Raw genomic sequence first — 24,356 nt, 5'->3', positions numbered from 1 at the left:
TCTGGATATTCATGACCCAGTTCAAACTGTTAAACTAAGTCAAACATATTGTGCAATTTAAGAAGATCAGTATGACCTGCGCGCGTGTGTGTGCACGTGTGTAACACGTTGGAGCTTTATAGGATTTCTTCCCCTGTTTGATGCAGAACAAGTTTACCAGGTAACGTGTAACTCTTGCAATCGGCCAAACGAAAACCTAAAGTCACACTTCCAGGTACAGCTGCATGAATAAAATCTTCGATGAAGGACGTGTGGTCACATGCAGGGCCTTGTATGGCTGTGTTCTGGTGACCCATGCAGGTGCTGGGCAGGATTCCCAGGATGACACTCTTGGTCTGTTTGTGTGTCCACCACCTCGTCCCAAATGAAACATCTAAATCATCATTGTTCATGATCACCAGAGGATGAATCCTACTGACGTTGACCACCAACAGGTCCATGTTTTCACTTATTTTGTAAAATATTTGAATATTTACTTGATAGATTGGCTCTAGCAGGGTCTTAATATGAAGTGTTTACATGTTTTCGTGGCCTTGAGGATTTTTCCTGGCATAGGTTGACTGTGTGACAGTGATGGTTTGTCGGTCAGCCCTGTGGTACACTGGCAATGTGTCCGGGGTGAGAAACAACATAAGACAAAACAAAAAAATAAGCATTTTAAAATGAATAAAAAGACGTTGAGAATCAAAATAAATGTATAAATTAAATACGATAAGATAAATAATAAAAATTAAACCATTACAATACTTAGCGAAACACATTGAACGCACATGAATGTGATAGGAACTACCTAAAATGAGAAATGTTATGGTTATATCAAATAAATTTATTTGAGATTTACTTTAAGTTTGGCCCATGTCCCACCTGCTAACACGGAGGAGGCAGGGTTTATGACCTACTCTGCAGGCAGCCACTAGGGCGTGATTAAGCTACATTGCCTTCACTTTCTGGCAGATGTCATGTTGTCCATCTTTAAACACAAAAGAGAAAGTTTAACTCATTCTTATCAATTGAAGTTTCTAATCTAACCTATTTTACCTCCAGTTGTTTTGATTACAAAATAAAAAAATATTAACTGTATTTATTCGAATGTTTATATAGGAGGTTATTACTTTTGGTCTTGATTTTATTGTTTCTTCTTTGTGTTTTCTCTGTGTCTTGCAATGTTTTGAATGATTATAGAGTCAAATGGTTTATTCTAGTACCCTAATGTAATGTGTCACAGCTGGTGTAAACATCAGTATGAGTCAGCAGTAGACAACAGCTGTGTGCGCTTATTACATACATTTAAATAAGTTATTTTATTTTTAGATATATTCTCATGTGGCCCCTTTTATTTTATTTTTATCACGGCCTTTGATTTGAAATTTATTTTTCATCTTGCTCTAGTTCATACTTCGATTGCCACAGTATAATATCTACAAATAAATATATATAGCTTTTATGGGACGAGTGTGAAAGCAGCTCAGGTTTGTTGCTGTTAAATCTCCGCTCTGGTTTTACTGAGTCCTGTTAGAGGAGGAGGAGGGAGGAGGGAGGAGGAGGAGGAGGAGGGAGGAGGAGGGGTCAGCCAGGGTGAGGATCCGACCCGATCTGAACCGATGAGCTGAGGGAAGGAGCGACACAGTGATGCGGAGCTGAGTTTGGCGAGGAGCAGAAACATCCAGACGAGCTGTGGAGCTCCACATGTCTCCTCCGCGACAGGACCCGAGCTTCTCCTCACACAGCCCAGCTCCTGTTTGACTGTAAGTATCGTCTCCTCTGTAGTTTCACTTCACTGACCCCGGCTTTAATCAAGAGAGTCCATAGTTTCAATCTTTTGCACTATGTTGTGTGTAGTATTGAAAGTGTAATATTGTCTAGATCTATAAGAGGTATCATCCTATATGTGAGTGAACTCATGTTTTGTCCACATCAACAACAAACCAACAAGCTGATCCGTCATCTATTTATGAAGTAGATTTGAGTTTAAATCTCGGTAGAGTTAAGTGTAAATGCCGGGTTAACGTTATGAGCACTGACTCCTAAACTATTTATAAAAAGGAAAATTTAAGATAATCGAAACTTTTCTATTCTTTCACTGACTTTTCTGAAACTTTTTTGAAACTTAATCTTCAAAAATATACTATAAATTACTCTTTCAATGTTTTTAAACAGCACATTCATTGATTTAAATATGTTATATTGAACATTAACTGTTGAAATTACAGTTTCGATATCAAAAAATCTAAATAATGAATATATATGAAAGCCCCTTTATTCCTCTCAAGTACAATATAAATATCTATGTAATATTTAGTTTTTTTATTAATTTTTTATTAGTCTTTCAATGTAAATACAGATGCAATATGTTAATAAAATGTTTTACAACATTATAAACAATTCCTCATCATATGTATTTATGTTTCTTCAACACTAGGTGGTGCCATTATCGTGTGTTTCACTGAACATCCAGCCGTCAGTGAGCTCCTGACAGACCCTGGAGCTTCCTGAGGTGTTTTTTGAACATGATGGGTCAGCCCGTTGGAGCCATCATCCAGGACCTTTTGGTGCCCTCACTTCAGGGTGAGGAGGGTCTTGAGTCCAGACGTCTGGGTGAGGCGTGTGGGTCCTTCACCGATGAAGCCGTTTCCATCCTGACCTCCACGAGCCAGCGAGCACGAAGCCTCCTGGGTCGCACCTTTTTGCTCAAGCACAAAGAGAGCGCTGAATCTAAGGCTGGCAGCAGCTGCGATGAAGACGGCAGCAATAACATACGCCGCAAACGGGAGTTCATCCCCAGCGAGAAGAAAGACGACGGCTATTGGGACAAGAGAAGAAAAAACAATGAGGCTGCCAAGAGGTCCAGAGAGAGGCGGCGGGCCAATGACATGGTGCTGGAGAGGAGGGTCCTGGGTCTGCTGGAGGAGAACGCTCGCCTGAGGGCAGAGCTGTTGGCCCTGAAGTTTCGCTTTGGTCTGGTCAAGGATCCGTCTGATGTGAGCATCCTGCCCCTCTCTGTTCCCCTCTGTGCACGCCCACCACCCACTACAACAAATTACTACCAACCTCACAACGATGGACCTTCATACCTCAACACACAGCAAAGTCCCAGCACCCACCTAATCCCCTCCCAGCCTCAGGAGCAGGCGTCCATCTATGGGCCGAGGGTGAGCGGGCCACTGTCAGGTCACTGTGTGTCCGAGGATTCCGGTGTTTCCACCTCAAGTAGCTCAAACATGGGCAGCCCTGTGTTCTTTGACGACACGTTGAGTGAACGTGTCGAGCCTTCACCGAGGCAGGTGGCCGAGGAGCAGCCGGGCTATGACTCCCACATATGTCCCGTGGAGGGGCAGTATGTAAACAAACAAGACTCCCATGAGGGGTTAAGGAGTCTCCCGCACAAGCTCCGCTTCAAATGTTCCGGTGTCAACAGTGACGTAGGGGAGATGTCTCCTTCCTCTGATCACAGACACAGCGAACCCCATGTAGTGACGGTGGGGCCAAACATGCAGGTGAGGAGCCACCAGCAGGCAGCGTGGGACAGTCGGGCAGCGAGTCAGGCCCCGTGGTCGAGGGAGGAGGCTGGTGGTGGACACGGGCAGAAGCATCAGGCTCTGTCCTCTGGGTATTATAACTCCTCCTCTTTGCAGAACTCCCGGGACACTAAGCATACGACTGAGGACGTCAGTCTCAGGTCGCAGATCAGCTGCCTGTCTCAGGAAGTGGCTCAGCTCAAACGGCTCTTCTCTCAGCAGCTGATCTCCAAGGTCACTTAAAACCCGAACAGCGGAAGATCGGAGGCAAATCAATGCTAACGGACATGTCCCAGCTCACATAGTACAAACAATCAGCTATCTGGAACAACCCACCACTGCTTGAACATACAATGACAGAGTGTGTTTACATCCCCACCTGTTTCTCTGTAACAATTCAGTTTAGTGATCTGTTTGTTCTGTGACGATCAGCACACCACAACCAGGAGAGACATCTTTTAACATAATGCTTGACGACTGAAGAACTAAAGGGGATTCATGTGTGATTCATTGGATCAGGCTGAACTCCAGCGATTTGACAGACAGCAGTAAAACGAATGTTAAATATTAAGCATGCAAACCGAACCTCAGTCTCATCATGTTCCACACACATTTGAACATGTCAAAGTTTCTGTCAACACAAACATACCGTTGTTCAACCTTTTCAAAGAGAGTTATGTTGAGTGTAACATGATACATTATAATATGTGATACATATGACGCTTTGGAGTTTACTGTAGTTTTGTGCTCTTCGCTATATCTGCCTCCCATTTATGACTGCAAGGTACATATAGAAATCACTGTCATCATCACTGTTCAGCATTGTAACTGTATTTGAAAATAAAAGTATTTTGTCCATGAATCTACTGAATTTTTGTATTATTTCAATATACCAAAATAATAATGTTGTATTTGTTCTAAAGGTAACATGCATTCTGAGCATGTTTCAACTGCAGTTTGTGTTACATCACAGACTCTGCGCAGCGGGGCAGAGGGAACGATGTGAGTTATTGCACCAGGGAGAGGAGGTGCACTGCTCAACAGCATGAATGGTATCACAGTTTTCTTTGACAGCTGAAGTGATATCTTTAGAATTTCATGTATGTCCTTCCTCTCGTTAATAAATCCTGCTAAATGCTAACGCCACCTTGGCCTCGACTAAGGTCATTGAAAAAAAAAAGGGGGGGGGTGGGCAGTGGCACTGAGAGTGCCAGGGAGAAAGGGAGAGGAGTGAGATTACTCTGCATGACGCATCTTCCACGTCAGCAGTAGAAAGCTATTTATAGGCCCCAAGTAGCTGCGGTGGAGAGTGATTGGCCCAAATCGGAGTGAAGAGTGCAGGTTCAGACTACATTAACATCTGGAGACAGAACGGTACCGCACATAGATTCTCAGAGCAGTGGAAAAACTGCAGTAAACACTGAATAATGCATTTTAGTATGAAAATGATTTATTCGAGTGAATTTTGTTATTCACTTTGAATAGTTTCATCTATGGGACTCTATTTTTTGCATCAGCACCAGGTGGCGCCAAGTGCCTTTATCTGCACTGATCACTGACTCATTCATTCAGTCATTCATTCCCAGCCGTGTTACTACAGAGGTCATCTCCTCCATTGTGATTTCTGTAGTGCTACATTGTGTTTGAAGCAGAGCACTTCCACATTCATATAACTCGTTTCTTTCTCAATGCAGGGTTGATGCAGGAGGCCGGAGCTTTGGGAATTACAATTGTGTGACCAAAGCAAATAGATAGTGATGTTTGAGTGGGAGGTAGAACAGGTAACAGCAGACATGTGCTGCGGCAGAGACACGTTCTCCAAGCCACGGCCTCGTTTCTCTCCGCCTCCAAAACAACAACAACAGCAACAACAACGTGTTTGTAAGATCTTTTGTCTGTGATCAACCTCCATCCAGCCCAGTCTGCAACCCCCCCCCCCTACCACATAGGAACGTGCGAGAGCCTTTCAGTTGCTAGGCAGGCACCACCACAGTTGCCAAGGGAATGCCTGCATGCAGAGGCAGCTGCATGCGGCGATGGAGCAGCGCGTTGGGGGTTGGTGGTTCCAGCATAGATATGGTGGGGGGAGGAGGTAGACAAGTTCAAGGCCGCCGTTTCCCCCAACATAGTCTAATGGGGGGGAGGGGGGGGGGGTGATGGTGTGTGTGTGTGTGTTTACAGAGACAAGGAGGGGGAAGGGATGTCAGGGAGAGAATGGGTTGGAGGTGGATGTGTGCTTGATACAAAACAGGGCTGACGTAACCGCACATGAAGTATGGTGGATCTGAGGACAACAGGCAATGTGGGATAATAAATAGAAAAGCTCCAGAGCAGATGATGCTCTTCCTTTGCCTGTGTTGATAAACAAAAACAAAGAAGATGAAATGGCTAAATCCTGAAAGATAATGGAAATGATGTACTGATGTTTTATTATTATATTATTTTATATCAGAGTGATTTGATTGTCAATTTCTCATCAAGGTTTCTTGGCAAAATGGAAATTATTTATATAAACAATAATCGATTGATGAAAATCTTAACACTGACCATGGCAAAATGAATACATAATGAAATTGATGTTTATTTTAAGCAGGACAAATAATCCAAATAATTCAATATAACAATAGCATATGTTTATACAATCATATCCTCTGCTGTCTGCCAGTGCAAACGTGACTCTGATCCTACAGAAAGAATCTGAAGGCCATCAGGATGAATTCACAGTAGGTGTATGAGGCATAAACATAATAGAATAAACTAGAAAGGCGTGCTTCCATAAATTATTCCCTGGGAAATCAAGGTACAATTTTCATACACCTCCTATCTCAGAATTGATTGCAATATCGAGTGATACAAATTTGTATGGATCCACCCCCTGATCCGGGTCTACACCAAAATGTTTCTCCACCAACAAAACAATTTAAAAAACATTATACACTTTATAATATATGTAACAGTGTCAGGGTAGTGATATAGGATGTTTATGTAATTTTCTCAAAACACGAGGGCTGGAAGAGTTATAGTCTTATAACCTGCTTATAATAATAATAATAATGCTGGAATAAAAACAATATGCAAAGATTATATCTATGCAAGAGTATCAAACAAAACTGTTGTAAATATAATGAAGAACAAGAGCAGATGTGTTGTTGCTTGTACTTTGCGATATTTTGCGCTTTAGAAAGAAATAGCAATATGCAACAATTTAAAGAACATTTAAAACATCAAGCTCAAATCGTATCTCTATGCTGTGGTGGATTTAGAAGCACTGGGTTTATTCTGTATATAGCCAAATATCCCCAATTGTACATTTGCCTTAAAGGGAAGGTTCACCGAAAAAATTAAATGCAACCATTACCTACTCAACACTATGCCGATGGAGGCGTGGGTGAAGTGTTTGAGTCAACGGAACACTTGAGGAGTCTCAGGGGTAAACTGTTTTTCAACCAATGTGACCTCTTCTTCAGACATAACAATTTTTTAAATGCCTCCATGCTGCTCATGTGGTGTTGACCAAGTGTCCACAAGCCCCGACATTCATGTTTGATCAAGTTTAAGCCTAAAAGTCCATTACCGGAAGTGGCGATGCTAGCTGGTGCCATTGGGTGAGAGTGTGTGCTGTGTTTCCGAGGAGGTCATCTGAGGACACTAAGGCTTAAACCTTGGTGTAAACAAAGCTGTTTCAAGTCGAATATGATTGTCGGGGCTTGCAGACACTTGGACGACACCACAGGAGCAATATGGAGGAATGTTATGTTGTATTGTTATATTACGTCTGAGAAGGGGTCACCATTGACTTCAATTGTATCTGATTCGGCTGCAATGCTGTTTACCCCTGAGACTCCAGAAGTGTTTTGTGGACTCTAACACCTCACCCATCCCTCCACCGTTATATTGCTGAGTAGATTATGAGTGAATTTACATTTTTCACTGAACCATCCCTTTAGGGTGCTTTATAATATTTGCATACACACAGCACACCCTCTGGTTTTGACTTACCAGTAACTGTCCTGCCTTAACCATCGTACTAAAGCTAACAGAAAGGTTATCAGCAAATAGCACGTTAAGTATCCGAAGTAAAAGTTAACCAGCAAATTGCCTTGTACCTGATAATTGTACAATTAAAACGTATGTACAACTACATTAAACAAAAAATGTATACTGTAGTTAATCAAGGTGAGGCTTGTAACTACCTACTATTTGTGTGAAATAACTGTAAAAAATGCAAAGTATTCATCAGAAATCAAGTGTAAGGTAAAAGTACCTGGAAAGAATATGACCACTGCTAGCATGCCCCAGGTCTGTGGACATTTAGTTGATGAGCACAGCGATCTGTAGCTGGCCATGATCTAAGACAAATGAGAACAGTTTTTATGCTAATATATTATGGCATAGCTGCATTGTTACACACTCACATTGTAGTTCCATCTGAGGACACTCAGTGACATAATTCCTTCCCTAGCCCCTTACCCTAACCAAAACCATCCAAACTGAATGCCTAACCCTAACCTAAACCTCATTCTAACATTTTGAAACGAGTCTTAACCCACAAACAGTCCATTGAAAAAGCGAGGACCGGGCAAAATGTCCTCACTCTCCAAAAATGTCCTTACTTTCCAAAAAAGTCCCCTTTCTAAAAATGTCCTCACTTTCTAAAAATGTCCCCACTGTGTAGGGTCTATGCTTTTCATGGTTTTAATTCACAAAGGTCATTATCGGGATGAATGAATTAAAGAAATAAATAATTGTGATTTTGCATCAATAAACGTAAATGATCACGAGATAAAAATACACGATGAGAGACAAATAGGATCGCTGACACGGAGTCTCCGTTCAAGGGCAGGCTGTTACATGCCATCAATGGACGCCTCGCTAAAACGGTGCAGAACGCATCCATGTGCGTGTTGTGAACTTCAGCTCAGGGATGAAGGTGGAGAGAAAGCACGCACACACACACACAGAGGAAGAGAGAGAGGGAGATAGCTAGAGGAGAGAGGTAGATCGAGAGAGGGCGTCGCGAGGAGAGACAGAGGACAAAAACGTGACTAGGCAGCATAAGAGCTGTTATGCAACCGCTGACCTACTAACACATATTTCTAGAAAGGGAGCCGGGGAACTGGAGCAAAGAGTCCGGCGGCACACAGCGCACAGGCAGCCCGAGCCAGCAGAGACTCACACCGCGGCCAGCCCACCCACTGACGGAGCCCAGCACACACAGGAGCGCAAACTTGTTTGTCTTCCATTTTTTTCCTCCGTTTTGCTTTTCGGGAGGTTTCCTGTAAGGAGAAGAAGAGGGGGAAAAGGCGGCAGAGGGGAACAAGCAGACGAGGAAGCAGGAGCCAGACAGCTTTGTGTCGGGGAATCTTTTCTTTCTTCTCCTCCGAGGTACGTGTGAGGCGAGCCGCTGCACTCTCAGCCCTGTTGTGTTTTCTTTGTATCCTCTACACAATGTGCTGTGTGCTTGAACGTGTGTGTGTGTGTGTGGACATGAGGACATGATGCTCTGGTGTTCACTTTGCGGCTCTCCGGGCTGAGCCGTAACCGGCGGACCTCGCGCCTCCGCCCGTGACTTTGAGACGTTCGCGGCCGCTTTGTGTGGGATGACAGGGAAATGTGCGGAGCGGCTCCTCCGCCGCTGTCGCGTTCTCCTCCTTTGTTTTCTCCTCGGAACACGAGGCAGCGGTGGAACACGGGCGGCTGGCCACCCTCCACATTGTGAGCTCAATGTCAAGGCGACGTGATTTCCTCCATGCCGGGGTTTTCCAGGGAATGAGAGCGGCAGCCGCGTTGTCTGGTTAATGCAGACACACCGTGGTTTATTTTAGCTCGTGCACGTGGTCTGCTGCGCTATGTATGTACGTGTATGGTGTTTTCTATTATTGCAGAGATTTTTAAAGGAATCTCTACATCTGATGGAAGCACCACGGCTTCTTTTGACTTTCAATTCGATGTATTATTTTAGGACACATTTGAGCAAAATTTGTAAAAAAAAATTGATTTAAGATAATTGAAGCCAATATATAATATACATAAAAGATGGCAAACAGCATCATATTTTAAGAATCCTTTATTATAATTTTTTATTATTTGTAGTAGATAATGTAGGGGGAAACTGGATCAACTGAACATGTCCATGTCTCCATTAAACCCCCTGTTCCCCCACATGTGTCCATCATCACCGCTTTCAGGTTACATCACTGTAATACATGTTGAAAGTAGAACATTAGCACACGATGTCTGATTTCTGTTGTGTGAGTCAGTGGATGGACATTTTTTTTTTTTTGTCCTGAGGTGTGTTGAGTAAAGCACAGAGCCTCGCTTTCAGGGAGTTGGAGACTATGACATAACCAGGCACAGCAGGGAGAAGCCATAAACTGCAGCTCTCTCCTGGGACAGCGAGGCCAGTAATTGATTCCCGTTCACACCCTGTGCTTCCTTCCCACCCCTCCATACCCACAGTAACACCACACACTTATTTCGGAGGGGAGAGAGAGGATTTTATTGCCACGCTTCTACCCGTGAGGTGACACAGCTGCACAGTGTATGCGAGCTATTTTTAACTTGCTCAGTCTTTTCTGCTCTATAAAAAACATGGGAGAAGGAAAAAAAAAAGCAGAAGTGAGGCTAAACCAGATGTAACAGTGTTTCCTGTTTTGGGCACACAAAGAAAGGTTGCCTCCCAAGATCCCAGCATGGGCTTTGCCAGGGCCTTTGTTGTGAAATTAGAACAGCAAGGGAACATCCAGGATGTGATGCAATGTGTGGAAACTCCTGTGTGGCGAAGGGCAGGCATAGTTCTGGTGAGCCCTTAGTCCGCCCCGCTGCCAGCTGGTCTGGTTTTCAGGGGCGTCTGCATTGCTCTGTCCCAGCCAGCTCCCTGAATGTAGGTCAAACGGGTTTCTGGGTAATGAGACGCATGGGGTATTCGGGGTAAGGCGTGGACTACTTTGTCCTCTCTGTCTGTCGCTCTGAGGAATCCAAGTCCACATACCCATGCAGGGTTTAGTAACTCTAGCTATTTGCCCAGTTCTCCCACTTGACTGACAGTGAGTCAATGTGTTAGATTTTTTTTTTTTTAATCTTTTTGTATCTGCTGAGTGTAAGCCGGTAAAACCATTGACTTGTTGGTAAAGATGTGAAGATGTTGGAATTCAGATTTAAGTGAAAAGGATCACATGTTTCCAATTGAACAAGTAAGTTTAAAATGATTAAATAGCTAATATTTACTGATGAGTACATTTCAAGATAAAGTCAAAACCTTTTCCCAGAAAAGTGCATTTATCTGTAAGTTCACTACAAGTTGAAGTGCTTTTAGTCATGTATTCCCTGTGAGGAAGTGCTAAACAACACACAGTCAGGGAGGTCTCACTAACTAACCTGGTATGTCTGGATTATAGCCTCCTCGTTTTTGTCTTTGGGCAAAATGGAGGCTCCTTGCAGGGGCCCCTTCCACGTGTGTGGTGTTGGATCACTTAAAAGATGGAGGAGGGGAAGAGGATGCCTTGCGTTTTACTCACACTTGCCTCAGAGGAGGTCAGAGGTGAGGCATTCCTCCTCGAGCTGCAAGTGCCCGGGAACTACTTCCCTCACTGCGTTTAGTGAGAAAACCACAGAGACCCAGTGTTGTACAGTAGCTGCAGGGAATCATCCCTTTCTAATGGGAAATCAACCTCCACACAAAGAGCCAATTACACGGTGTACCTTGCCCAGTGTCTATTCTCTCTTTCAGTCAGGGAACAAAACACAGAGAGGAGAGAGAACAAGGGGAGAGTTGAGGCATTCGCAGCCAGAGACCTGTAGCTTCTGCTGCTATGTAATATACATGATTTACACAAGCCCTGCTCCGCCACAAGAGAAATTCAGAGCACGTACGCTATGAGCAACAACAGCAGCCCCTCCCCATGCAGTCCTGAGAGAGAGAGAGCCTGTTTTGTGTGAATTTGGCTGCAGAGATGGGTGTGTGCTCTGACGTCAATGCCATCTCCCCGTCTCTCGCCATGGTTTTTCATCAGCCACCGGTTCATGTAGTTACGCTCTGCATTGGGCGGCGCAGGGTTTCCAGAGTGAACGGGAATTAATCTTGCATGAAAAATCACTGGGGCTGTCATAATCCGATTTTTGGGCAGATGGAGTATTCAAGTTAGTGTCTATTTTCCCACTCTTTCTTATTCCCCCTGCCACAGTTTGTGTAAAATTCCTCTCACCTCCACCCGACGAATACCTCCCGTCACCCCATCGCTCCTATGCTTCCTCCCTCCCTCACCTCTGTCTGTCGCTCTATTTTTAGCGTGCACTCTAATACTCTCTTTCCCTCTCCTGCCCTCCCTCCCATGCAGTTCCACTGACCTATTTTATGGCGCACCGTCAAAGACAGGAGGAGTGTTTACCGCTTAGCGCCGTTTCTAGGTCAGTGGGACAGCGCAGACGTATGTGTGCTTCCTTCCCGCCCGCCTTTGTTTCTCACCCCCTCCCTCTCCTGCCAGTCTTTATGAAATTTATTCGGTGTTGGGGGGAGAAATGGGGGCTGACCCTACATTTTTCCACATCTGTTGGTGGTTGCGTCCAAGTCCCCGTCTTTTCAGCATTGCTTCACCCTGGTCCTTCAAGAAAAGGAGACAAACAAGAGAGGGAGGAACTCATGCTTTGCCCCTCACAAGAAAACTCAATCTGCAGAATAGCACCCACCCTATGTATCCCCTGAGCTACAATATCATAGGCATGGGTTTATAGTTACGCAATGATTCTTAGCCGTAGCCAAACTATTTCAAAGTCAAAATGTTTTTGTTTTTTTATATGAGATTATCTAACAGGGTTATCTACGCGGTCTAGAGAAGACGTTCACTAGATTAAATAGTTGTTAGGCATTGACTCTGGTGTTACGTAATTGAGTGGTTTGTAAGTTTAGTTTCCCCGGAGCACAAACACTTCTCTGGTGGTGATTTTCGGCTGTTCTTTTGCCCTCTTGCCATGACAGTTTAAATCCCAGGAACTGTAGGGGGAGATTATTTGTTCAGGTCTCTGTCTTCTCTGCTTGCGCCATGTCTGGTCAAAGTTTCCACACTTCATCATAGGACATGACAGAAATGGTGCCATGAACCGGGACCAGGGACTGTTTGTTTTTCATCAGCAACTTCCCAAAATTCCTCTCAATCTCCTCACGCCTAACTTCATCTTTACATGAAGAGTTATAGTAAATAAATAGTGAGTGTAGGTCACCTTTTTGCCCTACAATTTGCCAGGGTTGACAATTCCACTGTTGCAAATGAAAAGTGACACCAGAGGAGTCCTTGTTACACACAGACCCAGTGACCTAGATTACTGCAGTGTGTGTGTGTGTTGCGTTCGTTCGTGCGTCATTAAAATATGTTTTGATGTTTGTAATGCACTCCGGGGCTCAGTGTAATGTTGTGTTATTAATTACTGCATATCAACTGTGTAATGCCGTGCAGTGAGGAATCAAGTCTAAACTAAGTGCAGATCCAGTTATTACATAATACCGGACTGCTGTCAGCATTCTCTCATATCTGCACTTGGCTTGTTTTTCACTTTATGACGCAAGACCAGTAGGTTGGGCAAAGCCTCCCATAGAGCTACGGTGTTGACACAACATAAGAAGGCTAAGCAGCTTGCAGTGTTGTGTAAGTCCAGACAGTGTCACACTTACAACAGAACCGGAGCCATTACAGATGTGACAGCCTAATATGACCTGACTAAAATGTAAATATACCACATTATATACTCCAGTGCTAATCCAATTCTCTCTCCTTCTCTTCCTCTTCCTGTCTCTTTTCTTAAACTAGGTAGTGGTCAGCAAACTTCAGCACTAAAGCCACAGCCTCACGGAGCAACAAAGTAGCCGACTGACCTATATCCTGTGTAAGACGCCTAGAGAAGGAGGGCAGCAGCCTGACAGGCATCCTAGTACGGCTGAAGGTCACCTCTAGTGAGGCCACAGGAGCTGCTTTGAACAAATCAGCAAGCCAACTGGAAGACTCTCTGCTCAAAACCCCAACTTGTTACTTTTTTTTAAGTTCTTTGTACTCAACACTAGTTCAATGTCTGAGGTTTTTGTGGAGTTCCAACTCTTTTTAATCTTCCTGGCTAATTTGGACACCTGAACATTTTGATAAAAAAAAAAAGATCCTTAACAGAAATCAATGAGGCTATCTCTTCAAGGAGCACAAATACCTCATCCGGAAACTTTGCTGATCCTGCGACATAGATCACACTTATTATTAACACAGCAGGAGGCTCATACCTTTTCCCTTTGCTAGAGTCAATCTCTGGCCCCCAGTTGGGAAAAAATGGAAAGTCTCCATCTTCACCTTCCATCCTCCAGCAACAAGAATGCCATGGATGTAGACACTTTTTCTAACTACAGCGGAAGCCTCCCATCCCCTGATCCTGAAAGTGGAGGGCGTGGCAGTCGCCAATCTAAAGGTAGCAAGTCTTCTTTGACTTCTCGTCGCAAGCGGGAGTTCATTTCTGATGAGAAGAAAGATGCTTCTTATTGGGAAAAACGCAGGAAGAACAACGAAGCAGCCAAGCGCTCAAGAGAAAAGCGTCGCCTTAATGACATGGTGCTCGAGAACCGGGTCATGGCGCTGAATGAGGAGAATGTTCGTCTCAAGCTGGAACTCCTTCAGCTCAAGTTACGCTTTGGCCTCATTAGCACAGCCTCCTACATGGAGAAAAGTCAGCAGATCTCCAACAGTGCTGCAAATGCCAACAGTGGTAGCAACGGGAGCAGCACCCCAAACAGTAACACCTACCTCTCAAGCAGTGGATACTCCAGTGCGTCGCAGGTGATGCTAAATTCAGACTCCTCTGAACCTGAGCAGTCGAGCCGTGGTGAGCGCCACACCATGCTCCACAAATACTCTCCCCATGGCTCCATCTCTGACCTGTCAGACAGCTCCTCCAGGGACAGCCCCGAACCCATAGGCTACAACATAAAGGAGGAGCCCTCAAGTTTGGAGATGGCCAGGTTGGAAAGCAACGAGATTCCAGATGGGCTCGCTAATGGGTTACCAAATGGAGTGCCAACCGGGGCTTACCATGGCAGCCACGCTGCTCTGGTTTCTCCTCACCAGCAGGGCACCCCATTGTCTGAAAGTGCCATGGACTACCAACACCACCAACTGCAGCAGCAACAGTGTCACATGGATGCCTCCAGCCCAGCTCCCCAGGCCACCTCTGCACAGAGGAGTGTTATCTTGTACCGCTCCAGCAGTGGCTGTTACCCCATGGAAAGCCAGAGGTCAGATGGCCAGCAGGTCCAGCAGAGCAGACCGCCACAGCTTTTCCAGCAACCCTCAACCTCCAAGTTCTCTGACTGCTCATTGACCATCACAGAGGTCGCTGAGAAGCTAGAGAGGACAAAGACCATGGACTCGCCTCAGTATGAATACACCAATGGTCATGCTGAGTCGGTAGAGGAGCCTCAGGAAAAGTACAATCCCAGTGCCCTACAGCAGCATTATAGCTACCAGGGTCAGGAGAGTGGTCGTCAGCAGGCAGAAAGACACCAGAACCCCTTTGCCCCTGAGCTGACCCACAACACTGAGGAGGGCAAGTCCTCCTTTGTGCAGCACAACGGCTACCTCAACACACTGGATGAAGAGCCCCCAGTGCTCACCTACGAGGGGGGCCCCCGAGCTGATGGTTTCTACCAGGAGACCTCCACTAAGGACACCTCTTCCAGTGATGGGGACCCTCGTAGCTCTGACAAGGAGGCTTCCACAGATGATGAGTCACCCTCCTCGTCCTCCTCAGACATCAGCCACTACCACCAGAAGGCAGCTGGAGCGACCAGTTTTCATGGAGAGTGCCAAGCTGAGGTCAAAGCCACTGCTCTGCCACACAAGCTCCGTCTCAAGTACAGAGCACTGTCCAGTGGGGCAGCAGGAGCCCAGATGGAGGGACCAGTCACCATCTCCATATCCCCCTCTCCCACCTTGCCCCAGCACCCGTACTTAGCTCTACCCAGCAACCCTCATAGCAGCCATGCCAATGGGGAGAGCAAAGAGGTAGAGAATGACACTGAGTATGCAGAAGTGGTTAAGACTGTAAATGAGAGGACGGACGCTAAGAAGGAGGAACTAAAAAAGGGATCCAGCAGTGGGAGGGGTGGGCGTAATAAGAGGCGAGAATAAGGACAAATGGGAGCAGCTCAAGCATCTGCTCTATGTTGTCTATAGCAGAAAGACAACTACATCTCGGACTCACATCGCCAGCTTACAAGACAGAAATGAAGACAGTGGTTTGTGTGAGGTGTAGTTAGGATGTGATTTCACCATCAAGTTTCACTGTGTCACCTCTTCCCCTTCTCTGTACTCTCTCCTACCTCCCACATATCTCTCAATTTACAATAACAAGTCTCTCAATGAGGGAGGGGAAAGAATGAAACTCTCCAGAGATGGAGTCTGGGATATTTCTCTCGTGGAAAATTCAAATATTCAATTATTCATTATTGTAAGCTGCCTGGGTGGCTGGTCCGCATTTACCGTGGCATTCTGGGAACATTCCTTTGACCAAAGATACACATCCTTCCTTTTTTGGCAAAGAGTGACATTCTTCCTCCCTCCGAAAACATCGGAACCATTTGATCCCAAACCCTCACATCATCTGCACGCAAGTTCTCTTACATTCTGAAGCACTTAGATTGTATATTACTGTGACATATAAATTTGCCTATATGGAATATATTTTAAGAATAAAAAGGTGGCAAAAAATAAACAAAAAAAAATGTGGGATAATGGGAGTTGTAGACTTAAAAGTGATCAGTTTGTTCTCGTGGAGACACCGTGTACAGTCCCTCTTTGTCTAGAAAATGACTCAAAGAATACTTTGAGTATGAGCCACAACTTATAAAAAAAAAAAAGGGTTGTTTCTGACTCAGCTCCGGCTCCTCGTTCAGGTGATCCAAGCTCTTTGACACTCAAAGCTGTCAGAGAAGTCATGGCCAGTTACTCTTGGATCAATCAAGGCTATGCAGTCACACATTGCTGTCGGCAAAACCTGACAAGCACAAGGCGAGCCTCGTTTGCAGGCCGTTCAACAGAAATCAATAAATCTTCATTTTCCAGACGATCGTCGCCTGCCTAATAAATGAAATGGCTCTCCGGTCGTAACCAGCAAAGCTGCTCTCGCTTCATAAGGTGCCTCTTTATTGTGTTGTCCCTCGTCCCCTCAATGTCTAAACGACCCCACTCACCTCTGCACTGAGTTGTTTTAGCTACAGTAGCTGCAGTAGATCACACACGTCTGTAACTGTTTCACTTCCTGGTGCCTGCCTTTGGTCACTTTGTATAAATGTAAATTTGTCTATCTCTTGTATACTGCTGTCATTATTTTATTATTATTTTATTAATATTGTTATTTTCTTATTTTTCTTATTATATTCTTTTATCATTTTGGCTTTTATTATGTGTATTTTTATGTCCTCCTGTTGTGTCATTTTGCTCAATGCTCTTCCTGGTTGTGCTGTGTATTAAACCCTCGCTGCCCTTTGCCCCAGTTACCATTTGTACTACGTGTTACTGTATAACCCTTGCTGTTTGCCGAAAGGCTTTCCGAAAATGGAGGCCAAAAAAATCGATAAGGCGTGTCCAGAAGTGAATATGTATTGCTATACTTCACGTGGATATGCAAAATGGTCAGAAAAAAAACACTCATTTTGGAATGTGAAAGATTCAAAATGGGGGCGAAAAAATAAAAAAAGGTTGTTGAATTTACAAATGTCTCTCTGGTACTTATTGAGTGGCTCTCCTATGAAATGCTTTCAGAACTGATGCACACACTCGCAACCAGACTAGCTTTTTTTCGGCGGTTGCAGGAGACCAAGTGGCTGATCCACAACCCACAGACAGCAACATCTCAGTCTGCTAGTGCAGCTCAGTGAGAGACAACACAGCCAGAAAACACATCAGTGGTTCACCCAGTCATCACTGGGAGCCTGCTGCCTGTTGGCAGAGATTCTGTGAAATGGACTGAAATAGGAACAATACACAGACTGGGATATTTTAGCACAGTAGGAAATCTGTTGTCCAAACCTCTGCCTGAATATTCACGTCGTGGAACATTTCACAAAATACAAATGACTCCAATGTAAACGACAAAGTGAACCTCATATTTTACAAACAGGCTGTCTCCTCACAATAGCCTATTCATGGGATGATATAAATATATAAAAAAATCTAAAATTTATGAGCCAGGCAGTCAAATGAATATTGTGAGAATAAATTATTTTTAAAGGAAGAAATCTCAAAAGGCATAGATGGGGCCAATACAGCCATTTAGGGAGGACTCCTTTTCATATAGCTACTAAAACCTCTTTAACTTTTCTCTGCTTCGCTGATTCTGCAGGATTTCCTATAGGGCCCATTCACTCTTACACTGTACCTTTCTTTAAAGCGGAACTTAAATGTTTACTTTTTTTTGTGTTCTATCTAAATCTACTCTGAGCCATTAACATCTATACCAATGTGTACATCTCTACAGGTATCACACAAGTGTTACCTTTATGTAGATATCAAGATAGATAGATACCTTTTTATAGATACCATTATTCATATGGAGCCTTCATTTGCTGATATATACTCTATTCATTTTAGGCTCGTCCTCAAGGGGCGGGGGATAAGGGTCTGTAAGATGTTAACTCAGATAGAGAGGGACAAAAGAGAAAAATAGCATTGACTGACTTAATAGCAAATGAAAACAAGAACTAAAGTTCTAAATGCATGATGCAATTAAAATAATCTTGATTTTAATCAACTGAAATAATTGCTAACTGGCCACTTTTCATTTTCATACTTAACTGGAAGAGAGAAGGCCAGCAGCAAAAAAACAAACAAAACACAGTGTTACATCAGAAAGTGGTTCCACATTAGCAAAGTTGCTTTATTTTGCTCTTTGTCTGGAGAGTCCATTATTGCTCAATGCCATGAACCAGGGTCTTAGATGGATAAAAAGCAGAAAAACAAATCACAGCGTGCATCAGAGTGCATCAAGCAAAAAACAAGTTACACAACTGTCTTGGGAGAAAACTGCGTCAGACTATAGAGTGCACGCAGCCTCCTTCTGACCCTGCTGTTAATGGAACAATAGCTGATAGGAACTGAAAGCTGGCATGGGCAGAGCTCGCCACTGACGCGGGTTACATAAGCGTCATTAAGGGGAGGAGAGCCTATCAGACGCAGGGGTGTTGCTGCTTGAGAAGGAAACACCCAAACTTGATGAGATTCTCAGGATGTCAACTCTGGAAACTACAATGATACATAAATAAGCAAGAAAGCATAAAACCACCTGGGGGGGGGGGGGGGGGGCTTCATGTTGTGCAAATCTGTGACACAATTCAGATGCGTGCACCGTACTTTGAGTGTGAAGCGATAGGAGCTTACTCCTGCTACAGATCAAGAAGGATGAAGGTGTTTGGAAGCAGCTGACCACACACTAACCTCCACTCCTGCTCTCCATGTCACACCAGGCAGTCGGAACAAGTGGCATTCCTGAGACAACCGCAGTGTTTTGTGTTGCACTTTCCTCTCTCTCCTACACCTTTTTACCTTTCCCACCTTTCACTATCCTCTCACTATCTCTTGTTTTCTTTCTCTCTCCCTCACTCTCTTTCTCTCCCTCTCTCTCTCTCTCTCTTTGAGCTGTGAAAGCTCCTTTGTGTTGTGCGGAGGCTTGTGAAAACAGGCCAGGAGAGTAAAAGTAGGTCACTGAGGAGGTATCGGAGAGGAGGGGAAGGGGTTAGGAGCAGTAGAGAGAGAGAGAGAGAGAGAGAGAGAGAGAGAGAGAGAGGTATTCAGAGTGGAGAGCAGGGGGGGGATTACGTCACATGCATCTACAGTGTAAACTTGAGCAAACTACTCCGAAAAAAAAGCCCCTATCTTGTTGATGCATGAGGGAGTAAGTCAGTGACACACACACACACACACACGGACGCACACTTGTATCAGTTTGACGTTGCATCAGGTTGATATTTATATTAAAAAGCACACACAGATTGATCTTTACGTCAGAGCTATACGAGTTATGTAATAGAAAGCTCCATGACGTGTTTATGGTTGTAAACTGTTAGTGTTATTATCATTGTTGTTGATGATTTTATCTGACCAGCTTGCTAGGAATTGGGTGTGGTATTTCTTTTTGTGTAGGCCACCTTTGAGGAAACACGATATGCACCAGTTGACTGTTTTGTGAAGTTGGAATCTCTCAACATTGTTCCAGCACAAGCCATTTGAATCCACCTGTCATGCAGGTGTGACCTGGAATATTGATTTCCTGTAAAACTAAGACGTTTCTGAAAACTGGTAGGTCATGGCGAAGAGTGTGTGTGTGTGTGTGTGTGTGCGCAGGAGAGAGAGGGAGGGGCTGTTGGCCCTGCGCTGCCTGCGGTGATCAACAGCCCTGACTGGTTATGTAACTGGGATGCTGCAGTATGTAGGTCAGCAGCACAGGGAGAGCCAGGGATGGGGTAAGGAGGATGGAGCCGAGGAGTGGACGTTGATATATATATATACGGGTGCGCATGTGTCTGCATGCTCAGTCACACCTCTGAATTTCATATTTCAGTCGTTTCAGCTGGTCATCCTCACAGAGAGGATGTGCGGTTAACATCCTGCTGAGCAGATGTCAAATACCATCGCTCACTGCAGAAACCTCAGCTACAGTGAGCTGAAAATCACTGAATGGAGAGGAGCAACTCTTTGGGAGGCCAACGAAGCAGAAAACAACTCATTGTGCAATAGAGCTAAACTGACCCAGCTTTGAATATTACATCAGTGTTTGCTAGTGTGCAGTTTGTTTTTCACAATCCAGCTCTCGCAACCATTGAGTGTTTTTAGTTTGGTCTTCTTGTGGAAGAAAATTTGTTTAAAAAAAAAAAGCATGGACCGATCTAATCATATACAAATCCTTATTTTAATTCAAACTTAAACCTGTGTGGATGATTTGATTAAGATCAGCCATAAGCCGGTTACCCTGAAAATAATCGGATATTATCCCAATTTCTTAGAATAAAGAATAAGTCACTCAGGAATGCTGTTAATCAATGATTAAGCTGGTTGCAGCATGGCTGGACATGGTGTTAACCAAGAGTCTCAAGTCCCCTCAGCAAGCTATTTATAATTTTTTTTTGAGTTTCATCCCTTACAGATTATGTCCTTTGATTTTAATTTGTAAAAATAAATCGAATACATGTGTTCTTACCTTTAGGGATTTCTGGATGTTTGGTAACACAATTTCGAAAATCTAAAATTAAACCAAATCAATGACGTATAAAGACGCATGTGGTATAACTGGTCACTGGGCTATCAGCACAAATAAAGCTATATGTTTTATGTAAGCTGCCCCGCGAGATGTGTCACTGGTTTGCACACGCCTGCAGGAAGCCTTCGAGAGAACACCGAGCGAGGGAGAAAACCACACGTCTGCTGGACATGCTTGGCTGGCTGCTGTTCGAGGGGGAGTTATGTTGCCTGCCATGACCCATTCAATCCCAGCTCACTGCCTCTGCCCCACACTGCTCTGTGAAATAGGTCAGGAAATGTAGTGTTTGTGTGTGTGAGGGTGTTACGTACATGAGCACAAATTATGATTTGAAGAAGGCCAGTGAGTGACACACTACACACACACGCACACACAGACACACACACACACACACTGATGCATTTACATCACAACGTCACAATAGGCTAAAGGCAAAATAAACTGATATGCAAGTAGGCCACTGGGATGTTGTATGTGAGCGATGATTCAGCTCCATGTTATGCAATGTAAAACCACCCTTGGGTCCCATCGCCATATCTTGTGCCCTTGTGCCACAGGAAGTAGCCTGTCCCTGTTTGTGTGAGTGTTTGTCAAAATGGAGGAATAGGACCTTCAATTTCGTACGGCCACTGACCCGAGCAACCTATCATCTGCTTTTTGAAAACAGGTTAGCCTGTCTCTATCTGAACAGGATCACATGTCAGGAAGATATGGTCGAACCATTCCCCCTTTTTCAGGGTTTTTCCAGAGTTTCATAAGGCAAAAAAAAGGCTACACTTTAACCATTTTAAATGACCTAAATACTGCTAACCTGTCTGAATGGTAAATGTGGAGCTACAGACAGCAGCTGGCCAGTTTAGCGGGAACATTTCCCCATTTTTCATGGTTTTATATAGAGACTTAAGTGTTTACTCTCTTTTCTCTGGCAACACAAAAGGCAAAAGGGAAAGTTTAATAATTATCTGAAAGGTAAACATGAAGCTACAGCCAGCAGCTGCCCGGCAACCTCACCATGACACCAGACTCCAGGTCGCCTGTGCACCAGCCAAGAAAAATTGGCATGGGCATGAAACCACCTGTAAAAAAACATGTATTATTATAAATTCTTTTAATTAAGCAAACAATTAAGCAAACTAAAATGAGTTGTGAGCTAATTTTATTACGTTTGGAAAGAGCGCGGCTTCCTGCTTCTCTTAAGCTCAAACTCAAAATGTCTTTCCCAGCATGTCAAACTTATTCCTATAAAAGTAATAAGTTTGACTTCTCAAATTACTTTAAAGTCGTAATTTAAGTCAAAACCTTTATGCACCTCATTATAAACAGAAAGCATTAGGGAGGTTAATAAATATTCCAGGTTTGCTTAGGTTTTCGTATGTTTGCTGTCCTATTTTAAACTCAACAAGGTTTTACAGAGAGTTTCACGTTGCCCACCAAAGAAACGCGTCACACCATCTGATGTAATCACATACCGATTCCATCCAGACACACAAAGTTTCCGGCGTAGCTGCTGGAGAGCTCTGACTCAGGCGTTGTGAAGACCTCTCCCTGTCTGCCACGTGAAAAGAGCCACATTTGTGAGCTGTGTGTATCCAGAGTGCAAATATCTTACTGACACTGGAGGAGCTCTGATGAACACGTGGCCTCGGGTGCACAGTCTTAAATCCAAGCTGCCAACATTGTTCCATAAATATTTGAAGTGGAAAATCAGCGGAGATCAACAGAGTTAATTAAACACAGAGAGGAGGTAGGCTGTACCTGCCCTCATGAGACACTTTACAGGAAAGAATGTATGTGTTGTTTCCGAAAATAAGATTACTCATTATTATACTTACGAAACAGTGCTTGCCCTGGCCAAGCTCATATTGGACTTTAATTGTCTGGGTTTGCCAAAAGTGGAGAGTTTCTTCCAAAGTTGCATTAACTTTTAGTGCTACATTACTTTTTTGGGTTACGAAACCTGCACTCTCTGGTCTGCACAGCAATCCATCTGAACTGTGTACTGGGAAACACAAAGCGTGAATTTATTTATAGAAAAACCTCTGAATTAGGATGAGAACTTCATTTGGTTATTGCAGAGTGCTGGATAAGCCTGATGCAAGCTAATGATGGAGTCATGCTCGGAAAAGTCTCTATAAACACAGTATTGACAGGAAATTTTAACATTTCAATAAACATACGGGCATGTGAGCAACATGTTAATATGGAATGTTATAAATCAGAGGTGCTTCAATCCTACATATTTATCTGAAGGTGATTCATTCCGCATAAGCCAACATAATTGGCGGCGGAGCGACCTGACAGACAACAACATGTTGGAGCTGTGGTGAGTGAGGTAACCTGCAGTTCTTCATGGTGGTTATTAAGTGGATTAACCCCCTTAGATTAGTCTCAGCCATTTCTCCCATCTGTTTTCTGTTACACCACAAACCTGATAATGTACAACCACTGCAGGAGACACACACACACACACACACACACACACACACACACACACACACACACACACACACACACAGAGGCTTTAGAAAAATGCGGAGATGACCATTTGAGCAAATCTTCTCCCACTGATCTACCGCGCTGTGTAACCGTTGCGTGACTGGACAGGCACACAACTCGCACACACACACACACACAGACAGACGCTTGTTCACATCACATGCTCACATTTGACTGTAGACAGACTCACACAGTGGCCACGGCCTCACATGCAAGAAAACACGCAGCCACACACTAATCTGTGATTAGTTGTTAGTTATTATTCTCAGTCGAGTGAACAGGAGACATGCAACCCGTTTACAGTACTGACACAACAAGGTGGAGCTGGGGACCCATGACTTTGGACATACGTGTCTGTGAGGAGGGATTTAGACTGAATGTATTTACCTTTTAATTTAGTTTAATGTTGGATTAAAGCTTTGTTCTGATGGAGGCCTAAAGTAAATAATGAAAGAAAAACCCAGTAAAACACATGAAAGCTAATTTTCTACAGTAACATGGGTCCAGGGGTGGAGGTTCTCCACCATTCATCTTGATCTAAGACATATTTTGAAAATTAAATTAAGTAATTACAGCAATACTCTTTTCTGAATGGGCGAAACTCTCAACTTAATACTTTACCCCCTGCCTTTCACAGTACTCATGGTGACATGTAGTAGCTCCACCACCAAGATTATATTATCAATACTGTTGTTATTGTTACTGTCCGTCTTCTAAGCAGATATTTAAAAATAAAACAACAACGAAAAAAAAACATTTCAGTAAAATAAAAAAAAGGAAATGGAACCAAATCAGATTTTGACCAGGTAGCTTCCACAATGACACCATAAGTAAAGCCATTAAAGTATCTGAACTATCAAAGAAAACTAGTAATTTTGGGGATTTCTTGGTTTCAAACCTGAGGCCACTAAGTACATATCTGCTGAGATGAATAGTCGTTAACGTATTCTCCTGATGATTTTAATTTGGGCTTCAGGCTGCATTTAGGCCATTAAAACAAACAAAGACTAATGTCAGCGGCTTCTCATTCAAAATGAGACTAATTCACATTCAGCTCTCATGGGACGC

At 43.9% G+C, this 24,356-nt stretch overlaps 3 protein-coding genes across 3 annotated transcripts in view; 2 read left to right on the top strand and 1 right to left on the bottom strand.

Annotated features, from left to right (window-relative positions):
* Nucleotides 1–22,480, bottom strand: part of c5h22orf23 (chromosome 5 C22orf23 homolog) — a 38,870-nt gene extending 16,390 nt beyond the window's left edge. Inside the window, exons 1-2 of the mRNA XM_062387919.1 lie at nucleotides 22,262–22,480; nucleotides 21,804–21,868 (exon numbers count right to left, since the gene is read on the bottom strand). The gene's annotated coding sequence lies outside the window, so the exon portion shown is untranslated. The remainder of the gene's footprint in view (nucleotides 1–21,803; nucleotides 21,869–22,261) is intronic.
* On the top strand, nucleotides 1,586–4,377 carry LOC133954256 (nuclear factor interleukin-3-regulated protein-like). Its single transcript, XM_062388605.1, has 2 exons — nucleotides 1,586–1,745; nucleotides 2,420–4,377. The coding sequence occupies exon 2, from the start codon at nucleotides 2,508–2,510 to the stop codon at nucleotides 3,756–3,758; it is 1,251 nt and encodes a 416-aa protein (XP_062244589.1). The 5' UTR covers nucleotides 1,586–1,745; nucleotides 2,420–2,507; the 3' UTR covers nucleotides 3,759–4,377.
* On the top strand, nucleotides 8,547–17,255 carry nfil3-5 (nuclear factor, interleukin 3 regulated, member 5). Its single transcript, XM_062387819.1, has 2 exons — nucleotides 8,547–8,900; nucleotides 13,316–17,255. Exon 2 carries the CDS (start codon nucleotides 13,820–13,822, stop codon nucleotides 15,668–15,670), a length of 1,851 nt encoding a protein of 616 aa, XP_062243803.1. The 5' UTR covers nucleotides 8,547–8,900; nucleotides 13,316–13,819; the 3' UTR covers nucleotides 15,671–17,255.
* Nucleotides 22,481–24,356: the final 1,876 nt, after the last annotated feature.

The sequence above is a fragment of the Platichthys flesus genome, chromosome 5, assembly GCF_949316205.1.
Source record: "Platichthys flesus chromosome 5, fPlaFle2.1, whole genome shotgun sequence".
Classification (NCBI taxonomy): Eukaryota; Metazoa; Chordata; class Actinopteri; order Pleuronectiformes; family Pleuronectidae; genus Platichthys; species Platichthys flesus.
This window is presented reverse-complemented; position numbering and strand designations above follow the sequence as displayed.